At 44.2% G+C, this 14,034-nt stretch overlaps 1 protein-coding gene across 3 annotated transcripts in view; it reads right to left on the bottom strand.

Annotated features, from left to right (window-relative positions):
- The window catches only part of Smarcal1 (SNF2 related chromatin remodeling annealing helicase 1), a 68,063-nt gene that overhangs the window by 39,686 nt on the left and 14,343 nt on the right, over window positions 1-14,034 (bottom strand). For all 3 annotated transcript variants that reach the window (XM_070017594.1, XM_070017578.1, XM_070017586.1), the window contains 4 exons: window positions 12,462-12,512; window positions 7,400-7,586; window positions 3,624-3,774; window positions 2,179-2,337 (listed from right to left, as the gene is read on the bottom strand). In XM_070017594.1, coding sequence (XP_069873695.1) covers window positions 2,179-2,337; window positions 3,624-3,774; window positions 7,400-7,586; window positions 12,462-12,512 — 548 coding nt within the window. The remainder of the gene's footprint in view (window positions 1-2,178; window positions 2,338-3,623; window positions 3,775-7,399; window positions 7,587-12,461; window positions 12,513-14,034) is intronic.

Below are 14,034 nucleotides of genomic sequence, written 5' to 3' on the forward strand. Positions count from 1 at the left end.
TCTTACCTCCAATTAACCACCAGAAAGTGGCACTGTGGCTCAAAGTGGTAGAGTGCTATCCTTGAGTGATAAAGCTCAGGGATAGTACCCAGGCCCCAAATTCAAGCCCCAGGACCAACACAAAAAGAGTGCTGAAAACCTACTGTGTGTCCTGTACTGGTACAAAGCTCTGGGTCCAGAGCCTGCCCTTTGTGCTCCAAGTACAGCAAGGTCAGGTACGCTGACAACTGCCCAGATGATCAGTACTGTCACCACGGCAGTGTGCACAAAGCACTATGGGAAAATGAGAAGAGGAAGGAGAAGATGTTGTGATTTCTGTCCTCCAAGGTGTCTGACTGCTATGTGGAGAACATGCAATTTGACTGTTTGCAGCTCTGTATTCTCTGTGTAAGCAAGCATAGAATTTTTCATATTTTCTAAACCCAGCTGAATAACTAATATGTTATTATTGCCTGGGGAGAAACTTCTAGGTTGGCACATTCTGACTCCTTGCTACATGACTCTGAGTCACTAAGTGACCTTTCCATGGTGCCAACCTCTCCATCTGTAAAATGGTTATAATGCTAATCCCTAATATATCAGGTGCCTAAAAGTTTTAAGTAGACTAACACATGGCAGCCCTGAGAACAATCTTGCCACTCAGTGAGCTCCCTTGGGACTAGAATACCGGAGACATCCCATTTTTGTCCTTGAGGATAATCTCTAAGCCCTCCCCCAACCCCATTCCGTTCCATTTCAGCTTGGATGAACAAAAGGACTCAAAAGCACAGCAGAGCAGCAGAGAAGAGTGGAGATGTGTGTTATGTCCTGTCCCATAACTCCCCCCTCCCCACATCAACAGCACATAGAACCCAGAAGCCTGGGGTGCTACATTCATAGTCTGATTTTACAATGAAGCCTCATGGAAACCACAGACGAGGCATTTACAAAGAAAAATCACTAGAAGTACAAAGCATATGAAAGGCACTTTGGTCAATGGGTAAAAACACAGCATCATTGGGCCAAATCACAAGCCATCACAATCAGAAGCCTCTTCTAAGGGTGTCACACAGAGCTGTCACTTCATCGCTTCCTACAAGGAATCTCTGAAACCACAAGAGGACATCACTGAAGAACAAGCCAACACTCCTGGTAAGTGACTTGCCAAAATCAAATGGCAGGTAAAGTGATGAACCAGAAACAGAAAAGCATGGATTCTGAAACCAGATACAAGCAGGTTGAGTCAATGACACTCCAGCTTGATGTCTATGGGCAAAAAATTCTCACTGTCAAGTTTCATCAGTGGAGGAATAGATAGTTAGCTCCCAGAATAAAGGCAAACACTTCCCAGGGGCACTGGGAAGATTCATGGTTAGATATGAAGTTCTAATAAATGGTAACATACAGGAAATGAAGGCATTGTTCTCCACACATCCTAGAAAACCAACACCACCATCCTGGGATGCTTCTTTTAATGTTTTCATTTCACTTGAGTTTCTTTTCACTTGTATTTCACTTAAAAAATCCTGACACTTTATTCAAAGCCATATTTGAATTTGTGCCAAGCCAGAAATGACTCCCCTACAGACTCATTACCTCTATAGCTTTGGAAAAACATGTTTGTTTCTATTTACTTATGCTAAGAACTCAGTGGTTCTCAGGTCTAGAACATAAGAGATTTCCCAGAGGTCAGCAATTGTGTTGCCTTCCCACCCTGTGCTCCCACTATGTTTTTATTTGGGAACTATTTCAACCCATTCAGTAGTGACAAGTGGCTGGGTACCAAGTCAGCCCAGATGTTCCTCATGAAATGTGTGTCACTGAAACATGAGCTGTGGAATCTGGGAGCAGGGCTCCCTACAACCTTCTTTTTCAAAAAGTAACTCAAGTAAAAAAAAAGACAAAAATTTACTTTTATTTCAGTCCCTGGAGCCCTAGGTAGTCTGGTGTCCAGGTAATCACCTCTACCTGGCCTCATAGTACAGAAGAGATGGGCTAGGAACCCTAGCACAGATCCCTTCCAACAGTTTAAAAAGCTCCCCAGGAGATGCTAACACAGTCTGGTTTAAGAACCACTATTTGAGAGGAATGAAACACCATTCCACAAGAGACACAGAAAGGCTCAGTGAGATCACAGCTACCAAAGTCCTTGGGGCTTTTAAGAAATAAAGTATTTTAAGTTTTTTCTAAGTCACTTACAATAATAACAACTTTGAAAGAGGTTTTCAGCTGTTTTTCCAACTTGCTAAGAAGGTCAAAACTGATAATGTTGACCAAGCCGGCTGTCAGGCGACCCTTTCTGGTCACCACCACATTGATGTCCTCTGGGTTCAGAGATGGCAGCCACTGAAGGAAGGCCTGATGGTGACAGGAAAGAACAAAGTCATGATGGTGACAGCAGCCGCCAGCTGTGACTGCAGCCCCCATCATCAACAGCACTTTGTCAACGTGAACAAACTAGAACATTCCCTAAAATGAACTCGGGTCTCTCCTCCACATCCTCGTACACCTGCTGGAATTCTGGCTGTCTCTACCTGCACCCATAACCCACTGTACCCTCCTTTGCCAATAGGCACTTTGTGTGTCTGCTTCATCCCATTGATTTCTAACTAGACAGTAAGTATCTGCTGCAGCAGAATATTATTTTAGAGTGGGATTCCTTTAAGAAGAATTTTATGAAGGACCCAGAAGAGGCTTGTACATTGAAGGCAAACTATGTTTATTAATAATGATGAGAACATCTATGTCAGTAACCTGGCCCCTTCCGAAGGCCCTCAGGTGTCTCCACATCAGCCTCTAAGCATGCAGATTCTCCCCTGTGTTGCCTGGGCCACACTGTTCTGACACTGGAGATGCTGGCCTTTTCTGTGTCCTGGCCCTGCTCAGAACCATCTATGTGATGGCTCCCTGGAATTTCTGTGGTGCTGAGGAATCTAATACATGGGAGTTATGCATTCAATGATTGCTTTCTATCAGCACTGGCAGAATCCAGATCACAAGGTTTTTTTTTTTTTTTTTTTTTTTTTTTTGCACAGAGGCCTTAGGAAGAAGCCAAGCTGTAGGAAACTGATGGCCGATACCAGTTGCGTACAGCCTAGAAGAGCTATGGATGATGAGTTAGGCCTTCCTTTTTCACTGAGTTGGCTTACAGGGACGATAACTCAATATTCACATCAGGTCTTCCATCCATTTGGTTATTTTGTTGACAGTGAACATACCACCACACCACCCTCTACATTTAACCAAGTCCTGCTTTGCTCCTCATTAGCCTGAGGCATGGCACTCAACGCTGTGAAAGTCAGTTTGCTCAACTGTAAAGGAAATGGCTGCCTGTGGTCTCATGGGACTAAGGGAGACAAAGGAGGTGAAGATAATCTGGAACTGAAATGTGTCACAGATAGAAGGCATTATTCCCAGGGGCCAGAGGTACTGCAAGTATCTGCTGAGGTACTGGCATATGTCACTCAGTTGGTAACTTTTTGACTTTCTTCCCTGGAGATATAACCTGACTAATTCAGAAAACTATTAAGCCTACCCTGAGGGGCCAGTTATTTCTCTCCCTGCCCTTCAAGATCCCAGGCCTTGTCTCCAAAGTGTTATTCTGATGTTCTAGATGTGAGGATTCCAAACCAAAGAAAACCTACCTGCTCCCAGGTGAAGCGCACAGAGGAAGGCACCACCACAAGAAGCGGCCACTCCTTCCGGTAAAAGGCCGCTATGCAGATAGCTTGGATGGTCTTCCCTAGGCCCATGTCATCGGCAAGCAGCAGGCGGCCTTTTTTGGCTATAGCAAAACTGCAAGCAGACAGGGAAAGTAAGTGGCACAGGAAACACTCTGCCCCATCTGCTTTAGGTAGCCTGGCCTCATGCAGAGTGAAGGGGATCACTTGTTGCTGGCTGTTACACCAGCTAGCATGGGCCCTTCTCACAGCAAAACTCTCCTTGAAGAGAACTAGAAAGGAGCCAAGGAGGGGTGCAGAATAAAAGGAAATGAGAAAGACATTCAAGATAGGGAAGACGTGGAATGAAGAAGACGTGCAGGGAGCTCTAGAAGGCGAATGAGTCATGAGAATAGAGGGAGGAGGTTTCAGTAAGAAACATCAGCCTGAACCAAGCACAAGCAGCCCAGGGCAACATACAATAGGGTGTGATAAGCTGTCCACAACCAGGGTTATGGCTCCCTTGAAGGATATACCCAGGAAGAACAAAAAGAAAGTAGAGCTGGTGGTATTAGAAGTAAGATATTCTGAAGGTCAGAGTGCACTCTGTATGCATAAAGGAACAGGGCAGCGCTGGCAGGAAATGCTGGAGAAAAGGGAATGACAGGAGCCAGGTGTCTCAGAGGAAGCATGGCCTTAGCACTGAACAGGGTTTTTCAGGAACTGGCAGCTTCCAGGAGCCTAAAGCCCTTAAGTGTACTAAGCCTTGCTAATAGTCTGCAGATGAGGCTGGAGCCCACTATTTTGGAACCAGATTGGTTTGGGGGTGGATCCTAATTCCACCATAAAGGTTCATATACCTTTACACACCCTCAGCAATGAGATAGAAATAATAGTGTTGCCTACCCCACAGAGCAGTTAAAGAAAATGTAAGTACTTAAAATGGTGTGTAGCCCCTTCCTAAGTACTAGGAAATGTTTCTATTATAACCATCATTGCACAAAGTGAGACATAACCAGGGTACAGACAGTAAAATGACTTGCTTCAGTTAAATCACTATGATGCTAAAAGGATCTGGAATGGCAGGCATCTGCTTCCCTGCTTCAAGAAGTACATCTTTTTATGTAATTCTTGTTCAGGACCCTGGTGATAAGTCTATGGAAGAGTTCTTTTTCTTTCCTTCCAACTCAGAAAATCACCTCTTCTAATCAGCAGCTTGTATGGGCCCATAAGAATTTCTGTTTGCCTGGAAATCTTGTTTCCTAAAGTGGAAAAAACAGAACAACAATTCTGGAGACCAGAGGGAGTACCTCAGCAGGGTATAGGCCACAGGTGTCATGTCAGACGACGTTATTCCATTAGCCACATCAGCCACAGTGAGAGAAGGCATCCTCTCCCGCAGTGCCTACCCTAGCCAGCACACCCCCCTTCCCAGGAGGGCAGGAGCCTAGTGGGGTACTACTTCTCTCCTCAGAACAAGTAGGCCTCCTGCTGCACACCTCCCCCATGAACTCTTCTAGATAGTTCTATGATCAACCCACAGTACAGATGAATGGGGGGAGAGGGGGGAGGCAGGTATGAGAGGATTCCTGTCTTATTACATTTCCTGATGTGTAAAATTGGTGATCAGGTAGGATAGATAGCACCCAATAAACAAAATCCACAGATACCCAGCCCTTCTAAGTGCCCCTGTCTCTACTGTCTATAAGTTACAGATGATTTGGCCCATTTGGACATTATTAAATGAGAAAGGATCCCTGAATTTCATGTTCTTTCCCTTTTCCCTGTATTAAGATACCCAATTAAGGGGGTTGGGGGAAAAAAGGCAACAAAGAAAAGGCATGAATAAAAGAAATATAGTTAAACACATTTTCTATAGTTCAGTATGAAAGAAAAAAATGCTTCAGAAACAACAGATTTAAACCTCAATTCTCCTTGCTTCATTCAATAGGATAATTTAGCTATTAGAAGAAGCTGATACCTCTAAGAGTTCTGTTCCATAAATGTGAAGATGCATCTAATTCTTACTTTAAAATATAGGGAACATCTCCCTCTGCTCAAGACTAAGCCTCTATTTTCAGAGGCAAAAGTAAACAAACTAGATTTAATTACAAATATTAGAAGAAAGACTATTCGAACAGAGAGATAAGGAGATGAAAATAGCTAGGCATGCCCTGGTCCCACTGCTACAGCTGTAGTCACACGGGCCTGTGACACATTTGTGTGTCCCACACAAGTCTCCTAAGTGTATTGAGATGAACTGGTAATGCCAGCATTGACCATGTGGACCTAAGAATTCCTACCAGAACATGAAAAGCTTGACTACCATAGACAGAGGTTGAAAACCAGGGTGTGGGGCTGGGCAATTGTCTCTGCTTTAGTGAAGGAGCCACAGGAAGAAGAAAAGGTTTATTCATGGGAATAAATCATACTGAACCTAGTGAAGTTGAGGCCCAAAGGACATCTCAACAGATGAAGTCCTGCAAAGTGTATTTTCTGAGGAAGATGGGAGGCAGGGGAAAGGAGGAAAAGGGGTGCACAGAACAAGGGCTGTGGGGTTGGAAAGTGTGGCAATGCCTAAACAACACACAAAAATAAACATCCCGTTGGGCTCTGGTGGCTCACTCCTGTAATCCTAGCTACTCAGGAGGCTGAGATCTGAGGATCGTGGGCAGAAAAGCCTGTGAGATTCTGATCTCCAAAAAACCATCAGAAAACCAAAGTGGCCCTGTGGCTCTTGAGCTTAAGAGCTGAGGGACAGCACCCAGGCACAGGGTTCAATGAGCTCCACAACCGATAAAAAAGAAAAGAAAAGAAAAATCCCACCAGTGAAGTAGCCAAACTTTTACCACAATACCACACTAGGCTCCAGGCAGGCCAGCTCCACATCTGTCAGTCCCACTGACAACCGAACTTCCTTGCCTGGAGTTCTGTGTCCAGCCACACTGTCTACCAACAGCTCTAACTCTCAATATTCTGGGCACATCACCAAGACCTTCTTTCTGTTCCTTCAACTCCTATATTTTCATGAAAAAAACTAAGTTTGTACCTGTCATTTCTTTTTTTTTTTTTTTTTTTGGGTCCGGTTGTGGGGCCTGAACTCTGGGCCTGGGCGCTGTCCCTCAGCTCTTCAGCTTCAGACTAGCACTCTACCACTTGAGCCACAGTGCCACTTCCGGCTAGAACATTCTTTTAAAGAGCCACTCTCAGTCCTCAGAGTTTGGATGGGGTAGACCCTACCTCTGGCTCCAGAGACAGGCCAATCTCTGGGTCTCACTGACAAGACTTCAAGCCTTCTAAGTCACATGACTAGTGATGGCATCACCACCAGTCTTAAGCCACAGCAGGTCAGATTTATCAGCTCAAGCTGGGTTGCTCAGATGATGAAATGCAACCAGAAGCTCCTGGCATCCCTAGCTGCTACATGGAGGAGCACCTAGAAGACAGCAAACTAGGAAGAACACAATGCTGAAAAGGGAAAACAGAAAATGTTGATGAGATCTTAGAGATCTTGGACTTTCTGTTCATGTAACTATCTTTCCTGGGTTTTACACACCTGCAATCCAGACTTCTAGTGAACTCATGAAATTTGAAATCAATAGTTACAATAAGGCTTCAGTAAAAGGACACCTGGCTATTTTAGAGCCTAGGATGCTTCTAGCCATGCATGCCAGATGAGAGTTCACAGAGAAATTTTTAACCCAGGCTATGGAGTGATGAAATTCAAGCAAGAGAAAACGAAAGGAAGATCAAGAACGTACTTAACTCCAGCTCTCTGAAAGGGCATCAGATTAGACACGAGCTTGGCATCCACTCCAGAAAGGTCGGCCTCGGGGATGTCTGCTGTGAGATGGAGAGATGTCTTCTCCAGCTGAGAAGCAAATGCCAGGGTGACAGTCTTGGGCAGAGGCTCCAGCTGAACCTGTGGGAGGCAGCGCACCTCTGCAACTGCAAAGAAGAACAGAGGCATGTAAGCCAGTGGCAACACCCAAAAGATCTGGGGGAAGGTAAAGGAGTTTGGTATATACATTCCAGGCAGTGGAATTATGCTACAAGCCTTCTCAAGAAGGTTAAGCAGAGTTCACACCAGGGGCTGATACTGGCAATCTGGCAGAGCATATAAACCCACAGAACCAGTTTTCTCTCTATTTCTGAGTTTCTACAAATAAAAGGGTACTTGATAATGTGAAAGCGATTTGACATACTATACAGATTCTACAAAGAACTAAAAAGTGTCTTTTTAAAAATGTTGCCAGGCACTGGCATCACATGCCTATAATCCTAGCTGAGGCTGAGATCTGAGGATTGCAGTTCGAAGCTAGCCTAGGCAGGAAAGGCCATAAGATTATCTCAAATTAGCCACCAAAAAGCTGAAAGTAGAGCACTAGCCTTGAGCGAAAACACTCAAGGACAGTGTCCAGGTCCTGAGTTCAAGCACCAGGACCAGCAGGAAAGAGAAAGAGAGAGAGAGAAATAGAAAAAGAGAGAGTAAGAGACAAAGAAAGGAGGGCGGGTGGGCAGAACAGTGCCACTTACAAATAGGGAGATCAACAGGCAGAGTCTGCATGAAGTCCACAAACTGGTAAGAATGTAGTTTTGTATTTTGCAGTAGTGCTCTCTGTGGTAAAGTAGCTCAAGTAGGCAATGGTCTACAGGCAATTTAATAGCTCAATGCATAGTTTCTAAAGTAGGGCTCAGCAAGCTAAGTACCATGAGCCATGTCAGTCTGCTTGTTTTTCTCTTTCCCTCCCTCCCTCCCTCCCTCTCTCCCTCCCTCCCTCTCTTCCTTCCTTCCTTCCTTCCTTCCCTCCCTCCTTCCTTTCTTTTTTATTTTTCCCAGTCCTGGGGCTTGAACTCAGGGCCTGGGCACTGTTCCTGAGATACTTTGTGCTCTACTACTTGAGCCACAGTGCCACTTCTGGCTTTTTCTGAGTGGTTTATTGGAGATAAGAGTCTCACAGACTTTCCCACCTGGACTGACACCTGGTTTGTTTTCCTTTTTCAGGAAAAGTTTTATTAGAACACAGCCATGCCACTCACTATGAAGTGTCTAGGGCTACTCTTACATGACAACGGCAGAGTGGAGCAGCTGGGACTAAGACTGCATGGTCCACAAGCCTTATGTATTCAATACATGCAAGTTACTGGACTAGGAGTTATAGCTCAGTTGTAAGATCACATGCCAAACAGGTAATAAGGCACTGGGGTTTGATCTCAAGCACTCTCAGCTAAGCTTAAGAGTCTTCACTATTAGTTGGGGTGACCATTACTTAAACTCCTTCAGTTTGGTCCCCCCTTTTTCCCTTCTAAATGATCTGGGTCTAAACCCTTTTATCACACATAAAGCAATCTCTTCTATGCAAAGCAATTAACCCAATAGAAAGAAAATATACATAGAAATTAAAGCAAATTAATTTTACTATAGAGTTGAAAGAGTTTAATCTTACCTGATTTCAAAATTAAAGAAGAAAAAAAATCATATCTCTATTCAACAGTGAAACAAAATGAACAAACCAGAGATTAAAACGTTAGACAAACAACGATAGACAAGATGATCTCTGGTAGAAGAATGATTAAATAACTAATCATAGCCTACAGTCCTATGGAGCGTCTCTTTTTATCACTTTTCTATTTAAAAAACTAAGCAGAAGAATAAGCATTATTTACAAATATTCTCAATTATTTTTTTCCTCTTTTCCTTTTCCAAGGAGTCAAGTACCCCACCAACAGGTTCAATGTCCTCAGGTGTCCAGAAAAGAAACCAGACAGTGAAACTAGACATATTTCATTTCTAGCATTACTTGAAATCCCGGGGTTGTTGGCTCTCTATTCCCTATAGTCAGGCATGATCACGTTTTCTTAACATCCTCACAAGACAGTCCAAGAATCCTTGGCCACACCATCAAGTTGTTAGCAGGGCAAATGCTGATGGAAATATTCAGGGCAACACCACCCACGGTTGCCTTCAAATTGCATTGCATTTTCAATGCATTTAAATCTATTTCTGTTCTTCACTGAATAGAAGTACCAGTTATTTCTGGAAAGTTTCCAGGTATGGTGATAGCTTTAATATAAAATAGGCTGTCTATGTTGTTGAAAGAATATGTTTTTATACCTCCAAATTAAATCCAAACATGCTGATTTCTGTGCATTTCTGGAGGCTGAACTTGCAAAAGACCATTCTCATTTTAATCCTAGTCATCTTCAGAACTCCAATATCCAATGAAAGCTAAGAGCTGGTGATCCAGCTAGTGTGAAATGCAGTACTTTATACCAACCAGGTTCCTTGAGCCTCTCAAAAGGGAAGAAAAATCCAACCACCACTGTGTCTACCACCAGCTACTGCCTCCAAAATCCTATGCTCCCAGTTTAGCCCACTGGGTGTGTTTCTGAGAATGCCATCATTCCTGGCCAATGGCTGTCTCTATTGTCCCTTCCCTGGTGGTGGGAAATGACAGGCATGTACTGTCTGGCTTCATGAGTCATTTAGAAGTCATTTCTGTAAAAAGATCTCTGGCAGAATGCTACTAGCCACACAGCTGGGAGAAGCTAATGTTTTCAAATAGCAGCTGACAAGACAAGATCGTGGAGAACCCTTCTGGACTGTGACAGCCGGGAGAAAACAAAAGGCCTCGTGCCAATTTCACTATGGGCAGAAGGCCTCAAGTCACTTGAAAAGAAAAGAGAAGGAAGCTCTTAGATTCATTTTCTACGCTCGCCACACTACAGAGAAGTACTCACAGACTCAGGCCTAATTGCCATTTCTTAATTAGTTTCCAATGCACAAGCTCAGGGTCAGTAATCTAATTTCACACACAAGGAAGGAGACCTCAGGGTGAGGAGAGTGCACACTCCCCAGGTCGACAGCACTAATGGTAGAATCAGAACTGAATTGGGATCTGTGCTGTATTCTGTAATGCCTTCCCTTCTCAGCTTCTTAGTTCAATATAGCTCGCTTCTAAATTTCATAATGGGTTATGTTACTAATGCAGATGGCAATGTAGTCTCACTAAAATTTCTGTCACTGACTTTCCTGTGGCCCTGCAATATTTCCAAAAAGGAAAGTAGCTCTTTGTTCCCCCTACTCCCAGGCCTAAGCTTTTATGCATCGGCAAAATGGGGAGGTTCCATCTTACCTTCTAGGAGACATTGTAATGAGGAGAAAGCCTGTAAAAGCTCTAAATCTAGGCTCCATGGAATTATTAATGTCAAACGCAAACATAATGAGTGCTCATTATGTGCATTTTTTCCTGAGTGAAGAAGTCATTGAGTTCATTAGTGATTTTAGAGCCTCTGGTCCACACACTGACTAGATAGACTATCACATAATGCTGTGAGTCACGAGTCATTGTTTTCTACCATTACATTCATCCACTAGTGCACTAAGTATCCTGCCTTTTGTCATTCCACAAAAGCCAAAGTCTTTATAGCAAAAAAAAAAAAAAAAAAAGACAATGATGTAAAAGGAAAGAATTAACTCCTATTTCTCACCAAAAATACAGTTTTAGCTGGGCCCTGGTGGCTCATTTCTGTTCTCTCCTAGCTACTCAGGAGTCTGAGATCTGAGGATTGCAGTTCGAAACTAGCACCGATAGGAAAGTTAGTGAGACTCTTATCTCCAATTAACCACCAAAAAAATCCAGAAGTGGAGCTGTGGCTCAAGTGGTTAAGCAATAACCTTGAGCAAAAAAGGCCAGGGATAGCACCCAGGCCATGAGTTCAAACCCCAGGACCACAGCCTCCACCCCCCCAACCCCCACCCCCAAAATTACAAATTGCAAATAGATGCAGCCAGGGAGCTGCAGATCAACACTGGCTGTGCTTTGTGTTTGAGCCAAGCTTTTCCTGACACTAAATAACATCACCACATATTTAAACTTAACCATGTAGATTATAGCAAGTCCTTCCTCAAGGAAAACCACTGGATATCACCCAGTCTGTCATATAAGCAGGAGACACAGGCAAGGAACCCAACACTTCCCTCTTTCTTAAAGCCCTAGATAGACAGGCAAGTAGGCCAGTGGCTCCTAGCTACCAAGACAAGGTCAGGTCTTTGCTGGCTGACTGGTCTCAACCACCACTCCTGCCTGGGAGGCCTGACAAGCCCACCAGTGTCAGGCAGGGGGAACATAAGCTGAGCCAGGTGAACACTCACAGCACAATCACCACAGCTTGGAAGATGAGCGAGACTGACATTTCAAGACAGGGTAAAAGCAAGGTCCCCCTCTGTCAGGCATATTAGAATTTACAGTCCAATCTAAGCAGGGCACACAGAAGAAACACGGCAATCCAAATCCTCCACTATAGTCATGATACCTGTACACACAGCCCCTCCCCCTGGGCAGTCTGTAAAACATCTGTTAAAATGCTTTGTTTCTGGCCTAGACTTCTGCCCATGCTGAGTCCCATAACCACTGAGACTCTGCTACTTTCTTGATCAACTGGTTCTACACATAGACTGAAAGCCTGTTCCTAGAGGTCATCTAAGTAGTTTCTATCTGAGCTAATCAATCCCAGTGCATCTCCCATTCCCCATGTCCACACCCCTCATTTCCAACCTGGAACAGTTTCCTAGGCCTTGGAATTTTAGGAGCACCATTTCACTCTCAAGGTCAGAGGGTTCTGCATTGTTACGGGCTATCACAAAGCCACTACATGTTAGGTAGACCTGGACAAGGCTGCCCAAGAACCCACCTTTACCTATCCACTCCTCAAGCATCAGAGGGAGGAGGAAACTCTTCAAAGACATTACAGTTAAGGCAGACTCAAACTTAACAACAGCAAGATTTAAAAAAAGTAAAAAGCAGCAAAAGGGTTTCTCACTTAGTTTATTGTACTCTTCCAAGAGAAAGCTCCACTTCCTGGTCTTGACATCTGCAAAATGAGAAGAAAGCAGTAAGCAAACCGGATATGCTGTCCTCCCACTACTCTATGACATTCACTTATTTGTTCCTTGACTTCAAAACTTCCAGGATGCTCTGAGAACATGGCTGGTCCTGTGCCTAGCACTGAGGATATAAAATTAAGAGACTTACCCTCAAGACATACAGAGTAAACAGGGAGGAAACACAATTAGAAATGATGGCAACCCTGGGCTGATAAAGGGTGTTATAAGGCCCAGGCCAGAATGCCTGGGTGCCAGCTGCAGCTCACATGTACTCAGCACTTACTTCAAGCCACGCCTGGTACCCGAGCAGGGACTTGTGAGATCTGCAACTCACAGCTCTAGGAGGTGGGCTCTCTTATTGGCTCCATTTTACACAGGGGAAAATGAGCTGCACATGGTCAAAACAGTCAACTCACTTATACTGAAATCCCAGGTCCACTTCCTACTAGCTTGGAGACCTTGGGAAAGTTATGTAAAATCTTGGTGCCTCAGTTTCCACATCTTAAGAATGAGGATGCAAGCCAGGTGCCAGTGGTTCACTCCTGTGGCTGAGGAGGCTGAGATCTGAGGATTGTGTTTCAAAGCAAACCCAGGCAGGTAAGTCCATGAGATGCCTATCTCCAATTAAACTACTCAGAAAAAGCCAGAAGAGGTACTGGTGGCTCAAGTGGTAGAGCATTTTTAAAAAATATCATACATATGCTAAGCTAAGGACAAAATTCAGGATGAAGCTCAGAAGTTGATTCCAAAGCTGTTTCTGTCCCTTATTCTGGCTTAGTGGCTTTTGAAGAAACATACATAAACACATACACATACAGAAACACACTCGCATGAGCATATGCACGCGCACACGCACGCACGCACGCGCGCGCGCGCGCACACACACACACACACACACACACACACACACACATGCACATATATACAGAAAGAAGAGAAGGAAGAAGAGCTCTGGTATGACCAATGTTTTTTAATTCTGGGTAAGTATGAGGCTCAACTGAAGGTTGGGCAGGAGCCAGGCATCAGTGTTTTTGAAGTAGCCCAGTGAAACTAATGAAAGAAAGCAGCCAGAGTGCAGAGCCTACAGCATTTCAGACTCTGCAACGATGGCACCTGGTCATACACAGCAGAAGCCGCAATACCAGGGAACTTGTTTGGAAACCCAAGTTTCAGAATCAGAAACTGGGGCCCAGTAACATATGCTGTATCAAACCCTCCAGGGGGTCTCATGCACACTCAAGATATTTCTTTTTAAGGAAACCACTGTTTGTCTACTCTGGTAGGGCTGAAAGAGTTAAATAGCCAAGTTCCACATAAACAGAAAAGGCTGGAAGTAGCATTGTGGCTCGGGTGGTAGAGTGTGAGCCTTGAGCAAAAGAAGCTCAGGGACAGTGCCCAGGCCTCGAGTTCAAGCCGCAGGACTGGCAAAAAAAGATTTAAATAGCTGAAGCAGCAATTACCTGCATTTACCAAGACAACAATGTCCAGGCACCAGGAAAAATAGTAGGG

The sequence above is a fragment of the Dipodomys merriami genome, unplaced genomic scaffold (assembly GCF_024711535.1).
Source record: "Dipodomys merriami isolate MVZ:Mamm:240054 unplaced genomic scaffold, mDipMer1.0.p SCAF_1, whole genome shotgun sequence".
Classification (NCBI taxonomy): domain Eukaryota; kingdom Metazoa; phylum Chordata; class Mammalia; order Rodentia; family Heteromyidae; genus Dipodomys; species Dipodomys merriami.